Source organism: Vulpes vulpes, chromosome X (assembly GCF_048418805.1).
Source record: "Vulpes vulpes isolate BD-2025 chromosome X, VulVul3, whole genome shotgun sequence".
Taxonomy (NCBI): domain Eukaryota; kingdom Metazoa; phylum Chordata; class Mammalia; order Carnivora; family Canidae; genus Vulpes; species Vulpes vulpes.
In genome coordinates this window covers 55698719-55706299 of record NC_132796.1, presented here as the reverse complement: position 1 = coordinate 55706299, position 7581 = coordinate 55698719, and the positions used below count along the sequence as shown (strand labels likewise).

The window sequence follows — 7581 nt, the reverse complement described above, 5'->3', positions numbered from 1 at the left end:
TAACATAGTTCAGAGTATCCTCAGCAACCTGGTTAGAGCCCTATGACCGCTCCAGCCTCTCTATGTCCCCCTAACATGTGACATTTAGCTCTGGGCACCACATTCCTGCTGTGCTGTGAAAGGTAAGAAGCATTGTGTGCCTGTCACCACCCACTTCCTGGATTTTGAATTCCTGTCCATGTAGCCCCACCATAAGACTGACTCACACAAAACTAGTAACTGGGAACTGCTTTAAGATATGTGCATTTGGAAGAAGAAGAGGCGAGAACGACCCCCGGACCGGCCAAAGCCCGCGTGCCGCCGCATCCCCGCGTCCAGCGCTTACGTCCCGCCGCCGTCGCCACCATGCCCAAGAGAAAGGCTGAAGGGGATGCTAAAGGAGATAAAGCCAAGGTGAAGGATGAGCCACAGAGAAGATCTGCAAGGTTATCTGCTAAACCTGCTCCTCCAAAGCCAGAGCCCAAGCCTAAAAAGGCCCCTGCAAAGAAGGGAGAGAAGGTACCCAAAGGGAAAAAGGGGAAAGCTGATGCTGGCAAGGATGGAAATAACCCTGCAGAAAATGGAGATGCCAAAACAGACCAGGCACAGAAAGCTGAAGGTGCTGGAGATGCCAAGTGAAGTGTGTGCATTTTTGATAACTGTGTACTTCTGGTGACTGTACAGTTTGAAATACTATTTTTTATCAAGTTTTATAAAAATGCAGAATTTTGTTTTACTTTTTTTTTTTAAGCTATGTTGTTAGCACACGGAACACTTCATTGTTGTTTTGGGGGAAGGGCATATGTCACTAATAGAATATCTCCGAAGCTACATTGATAACAAGAGGGAAAAACACCTTCCCCTTCTAGTTTTGAGAAACTTCCTCTTGGCTCCCAGGAGGAGGGATTCCTTGATGTTGACACACATGAGCCACCTTGGTGGTGTGGAAAAACTAAAATTCATTTTTTTATGTCCTCTTCTCCCTCTCTGCCTTCAACATAGACTTGACTCCCTTAAACCCAGAGACCTGTTGGAACCTGATCCCATGAAATGGTTCCCAGTATGTCAGGCAATCTGGACTTTACGGTGTCACCACTGAGATGGCGTCCCTCAAAAGAGTTCCTTTTTTTAGCTTGTGGATCTTCAGATTGATAATTCTGCCATTTTCATTTCATTTCCTGAAAGTCAGGGCCGGCTTGTGAAAAGTTGTTAAACAACATGCTAAATGTGAACTGTCAACCCTCACTCTAAACTTTCCCTGTTCAGAGCATCACATGAAGACTTCATTGGGTTTTATAGTGGCTTTCTGATTTTGGCAGTCCATTGAAGAAGGGAGTTTGAAAGTTGTTGTATACTGTTAACGATCGTCCGCCCATGTCCTGCCTGAAATACCATGATTGTTTATGAAAAGTATCTTTAATAAAGCTGGATACAGTTTGGCTTGGAAAAAAAAAAGATATGTGCATTTATCTTTCGGTGGAAGGAGAAGAAGGTGGGGGGTGGGGGTGAATGGGTGACAGGCACTGAGGGGGGCACTTGACGGGATGAGCACTGGGTGTTATTCTGTATGTTGGAAAATTGAACACCAATAAAAAATAAATTTATTATTAAAAAAAGATATGTGCATTTAATTGGGAAATCATTTTATATCTCCTGGAAAGATAACACCTTACTCAGCCTATTCATTTTCCTCCTTAAACCACTATTACCCTGAACAGAATTCCCAGTACTGTTAAACTTTACTGAGTTATTGTGTTTGAGTTGGAAGAGATTTTAGGAAACAGAGGCTCAGGGAGGTGAAAGTATCTACCTAAGATCACACAGGGAGTTAGCTGACAATAGTCTAGAACTCAGATTCCCTGAAGCACAGGCTGGAGCTGCTTTGGGCCTTAGAGGGATCAGCCTTAGATGACTCTTCAGCTCTTGACTTTTAGGATATACCGCATCAATGGAAAGATCCCCAAAAGCTGTCAAATATTTCTCTCCTGATCCAGCACCTTCCCCAAACCTTGTACACTATTTCCTGACTTCCCCCAAACAAAACATGGGTGAATCTTAGGATACATTAAAACAGGGCCTAGGGAATCCCAAGAAACATATGCATGTGCCAGAAATGCTGCCACCAGAAAATTTAAAACTATGCAGAATATATGATACTTGATTTTTCCCATGCTCTTCAGGCTGATGCCATATCCAAGACCTAAGGCAACTATTTATTGGGGGGAGTTCAACTAGACACTAGAGTGTGATAAGTATATTCAAGCCTTAGATCCCTTATGGTAAACACAAAGTCTCATCAAAATAGCTTCCGTGACTCAGGCTCAAGCAGTCATGGGTGATTCTCCCCAACATCTCAAATTGTGGCAAGTGGCAAGAATCCAAAGAAGTTCAAGTAGTAGGTCCAAAAATCAGCATGTCCTTCAATTTTCATTCATTTTCCAAATGCTTTCAAGATTCTATGGAGTGGTGAAATTTTGGAGTAAAAATGGCAAATTGAATGCACACACTAATTTCAATGCCTCTTGAAACCTCATTATAACTAGAACATCATAACTAGAATTTATGCTTTTTAAAAGCATAGATCCACAAAAATGAGAGAAATAGGAGAGAAGGCAGAACCAATTAAGTTTGATCAGCCCGAATACAGATGGATAGGTAGCAACCAACTTAGCATGCTCAAGAAAAAATAATTCTATGATGGAAATAAGGGAAAGGTAACAAGTTTTTTTTTTTAATTAACTTTTATTGGTGTTCAATTTACCAACATACAGAAAAACACCCAGTGCTCATCCCGTCAAGTGTCCACCTCAGTGCCCGTCACCCATTCCCCTCCAACACCCGCCCTCCTCCCCTTCCACCACCCCTAGTTCGTTTCCCCGAGTTAGGAGTCTTTATGTTCTGTCTCCCTTCCTGATATTTCCCAACATTTCTTTTCCCTTCCTTTATATTCCCTTTCACTATTATTCATATTCCCCAAATGAATGAGAACATACACTGTTTGTCCTTCTCCGATTGACTTATTTCACTCAGCATAATACCCTCCAGGTCCATCCACGTTGAAGCAAATGGTGGCAAGTTTTATGCTGAATCATCCTCAAAAAAGCTCAGAAACTGTGGCCATAGTTAATTTGTCAGTAAGAAAATAGAAACAGGGAAATCATCAAATCGTTAACAAATTCAAGAAAATATTCCAGGACTGAAAGCCATAGATTTCTAGAAAAGGCCCACAGAGTGCCCATAACAATGGAAAAAAATAGATCTACAACAAGTGAAATTGTAAGATTTCAGAGTGCTTGCAGAAAAGAAAAAATGCAGAGAAGAAAAAAATGCTTCCAGAGAAATATGAACAGGCCACAAGAAAAAAAAAACCCAAACATCAAGAATTAGAATAACTACATTTCTCAATGGGCAACACTAGAAAGTATATAATGAAGAAGCAGTACTTTCCAAATTCTGAAGGAAAGTTATTTCCAACCTTGAATTTTATGAGCAGTCAAATATTAGGGTATGATGAAAACACTTTCAGGTATGTAAATTGTGGATTGAATTATCTTCTCCTCAAATTCATATGCTGAAGTCCAACCCATTCATACCTCAGAATGTGACTTTATTTTAGAAATAAGATTGCTTAGGATAATTTTATTTACATGAGAGATCATACTGGAGTAGGTTGGGCACTTAATACAATATGATTGATACCCTTATATAAACGGGAAATTTGTTTTTTTTTTAATTTGAGAATGGTTGATACACAATGTTACATTAGTGGGATCCCTGGGTGGCTCAGTGGTTTAGCGCCTGCCTTCAGCCTGGGGCATGATCCTGGAGTCCTGGGATCAAGTGGCTGCACCAGTTCACATTCCCACCAACAGTACAAGAGGGTTCCCCTTTCTCCACATCCTCTCCAACATTTGTGGTTTCCTGCCTGGTTAATTTTCCCCATTCTCACTGGTGTGAGGTGGTATCACATTGTGGTTTTGATTTGTATTTCCCTGATGGCAAGTGATGCAGAGCATTTTCTCATGTGCTTGTTGGCCATGCCTATGTCTTCCTCTGTGAGATTTCTATTCATGTCTTTTGCCCATTTCATGATTGGATTGTTTGTTTCTTTGCTGTTGAGTTTAACAAGTTCTTTATAGATCTTGGATACTAGTCCTTTATCTGATACATCATTTGCAAATATCTTCTCCCATTCTGTAGATTGTCTTTGAGTTTTGTTGACTGTTTCTTTTGCTGTGCAAAAGCCTCTTATCTTGATGAAGTCCCAATAGTTAATTTTTGCTTTTGTTTCTCTTGCCTTCATGGATGTAACTTGCAAGAAGTTACTGTGGCCAAGATCAAAATCCTAGAGAACACAGGCAACACCCTTTTTGAACTTGGCCACTTAATCCTTTTCCATACCTGTTTGGAATGGATTTCTTTTTTCAAAAAAAGATTTTATTTATTTATTTGAGAGAGAGCACAAGCTGGGAGAAGCATACTCCCTGCTGAGCAGGGAGCTCAACCCCACGACTCCAGGATCATAACCTGAGCTAAAAGCAGACGCTTAACTGACTGAGCCACTCATGTGCTTCTGGAATGGATTTCTGAGCATGGTGTAGTAAGTAGAAATTTGTAAACTAAATGTAGAAGAGTGATGAAAGACTAAGTGGATTTTTATAAATAGTGAAGATGGAGGCAGAGCAGAGCACTTGGTAATTTGGACTTTTTTTTTTAGTTTTGTTGGCTGTGAACACTTATTTTCACAGACAAGCACTGCCTGCCACCAGCCAGAGAAGGCAGACACAAATTTAAGCCCTCCATGTGATGCAAGGGCAAGCCTCTGTTGGCTTCCAGTGAGGTTCTCAGGGTGATTCTGCAGAGGTGGCTCAGGCCCACCATTAACCCCTCCAAATGGGGAGGCAGGCTGCTGCGCCAGGAGAGGGCAGAGGAGGGAGGTGGAGTCTGGGGCCAGGCATAGTTCAGCTCACATGGGGCAGATGGTGTAAGCAAGGAGGTTATGGGGCAGTAGGGAGGGAAGACATAATTGCAGACCTCTGCCAGGGGTCCTCAGACACCCCCAGGATCCTCCTTCTGTCTTCCATAGCTGAGTACCCCACACTTGACAGTCTTCCATGCACCCATCTCCAAGCCACACAGCTGGGGCAGAGGGCAGAGCCAGATTCTTTGTGGAGACATGCTGGGTGGATGGCTGACCATTCTAGGCCTGTTTCGTCCACTTCAGAGAGGTCCCTTCAGGGTGGACTTTTAAAAATTAAATCAGGAAAGAAATCCCAAAAATAGAAACAAAAAAATCCAGGCTAAATGCAGTGGATTGAACTTTTTGATTAGCTGTGTCTGTTTCAGGTGGCAGACACCTGATAGCTAATTTCTCATTCCTTAAAGATGATCATTATTTCCAAAAATTCCTGGGTACAAAAGATAGATTATTGGCTAGAAGAAGAGCAGCTTGCATTAAAAACGTGCTCCCCTCTGGCAACTGTTTGTTCTCTGTATTTATAGGTCTGATTCTGCTTTTTGTATGTTTATTCATTTGTTTCATTTTTATATTACACATATGAATTAAAACATATGGTATTTGTCTTTCCTCAGTCTGACTTATTTCAATTAGCATAATATCTTGTAGGTCTATCCATGTAGTTATAAATGGCAAGATATCATCCTTTTTATGGTTGTGTAATATTTTTATACATGTGTATCTCTCCCTCTCTGACACACGCACACATACACATAAATACCACATCTTCCTTACCCATAATCTACCAGGAAATACTTAGGTAGCTTCCATATTTAAAAACAGGTATTTTAGAAGGAATCTAAAATTTCATTTTAGAGGAAACAATAATCTCATACATCCATATAATAGATTATTCTATTCATTAAGATTTTTATCTAAAAATGTTTTAACTTAAAGAGCATGTAAACATGCTTATGATATATAAGTGATAAAACTAGAATACTAAATTATATGTACCATAAGATGATAAATATATTAATTTATATACCAAAAAAATACACTGGAGAGACTTGCTTCAACCTATTAGTAGTTCTCTCTTGTTTATAGGATTATAAAGGACGGTAATTATTTTCTTTAATTTTTTGTGTATTTTCCAAATTTTCTGTAATTAGCAGATGTATATTTTATAGCCATGGAAAAGTTATTGAAAAGAAAAAAATTTAAAAAAAAAACGAGGGGGAGAATCATGAGATACTTGACCTTCTTTTCCTATATAATCATGAAAGTCTGGGCAGAGAATTATTAAGGGATGGGTTCCAGGAAATCTCCCTTAGATGCAAATTATAGACCTAAATAAAAGTGACCTTTTTCAAGTAAAATACATTTGTTTCAATTGTAGGTGTTTTTCAAAAGCAAAGGATGGGAGGAAGGAATGGTTTCTTTTCAGTGTAGCAATACTGCCACCAAAAGAAAAATATTAAAGAAGCCTCTATGGTGAGAGAGAGAAAAAGAGAGGAAATTTTTAAAAGATTTCATATTGGGCAGCCCCGGTGGCGCAGCGGTTTAGCGCCGCCTGCAGCCCAGGGTGTGATCCTGGAGACTTGGGATCAAGTTCCATGTCGGGCTCCCTGCATGGAGCCTGCGTCTCCCTCTGCCTGCGTCTCCCTCTGCCTGTGTCTCTGCCTCTCTCTCTCTCTCTCTCTCTCTCTCTCTCTCATGAATAAATAAAATAAAATCCTTAAAAAATAAATAAAAAGATTTTATATGTAGACACATTTTCTGTCTTTGTCAAAGTCACGCATCAGGAATCATAAAGTACCCAGTCTTATCCCCACCTCCCTTACCACTAAGCTTGTAATGACAGGCCTACTCGTGAGCTATTTAAGTGGCTGGATTAAGGGTTAGATCTCTGAGAGTCTGTGAGTCTTTATTTATTTATTTATTTATTTATTTATTTATTTAGTCTGTGAGTCTAAACCAGTGAAAATAAGAGACCCTGTAACAAAGGGATAGGATGATAAAATATGCTAAACAACATCTCTGGGGAGATTACCAAACAGTACTTGTTAATTATGCTTCATGGAGAGCTAGGGTTTCAGTGGAAGTGGTTCGGGAAACTCATTTTTAACCGAAGAGCCCCAAGTTATATGTTTTCTTCTGAATTTCCACATGTAATTTCATTTGAAGAATAATGAGAATATTAAAACCACTGGCCTAGTGCATCACCAGATTTTGGTGCTGGCTTTTATGTTTATAGGGTAATGATATATATGAAGTTCAGTTGGGTTTGTGGGAATAGGATGAAACACTTATCCCCCTCACTTGGTTTTCCCACAATTAGATGAAATCAGTGTGTCCCTAGATTCACTCATCTTTTGAAATACACTTTATATTCTGGGGATATTTTGGAAGTGAGAGGTAGAATTCAAGATGACATTGAGCTAGCCATACTACTACTGGGAATTCAAAATTGACTCCCCATGTACTCAAAGCACAAAGGGTATCAGGAAAAGAAAAGGCCTGAGTGTTTTAAAATAGTGGAATGACATAATAGAGATTACATTTTCACTAGACTAAAGGTTTCTAAATCTCATCCCTAAAAAAGAAACACTTAGAAATAATAGTCAATTCTGTAGAGGGTCAGC

At 39.8% G+C, this 7581-nt stretch overlaps 1 protein-coding gene across 1 annotated transcript; it reads left to right on the top strand.

The window, feature by feature from the left end:
• Nucleotides 1-233: 233 nt before the first annotated feature.
• Nucleotides 234-949, top strand: LOC112909194 (non-histone chromosomal protein HMG-17). Its single transcript, XM_072744988.1, has one exon. It carries the CDS (start codon nt 346-348, stop codon nt 616-618), a length of 273 nt encoding a protein of 90 aa, XP_072601089.1. The 5' UTR covers nt 234-345; the 3' UTR covers nt 619-949.
• The last annotated feature ends 6632 nt before the right edge of the window (nt 950-7581 follow it).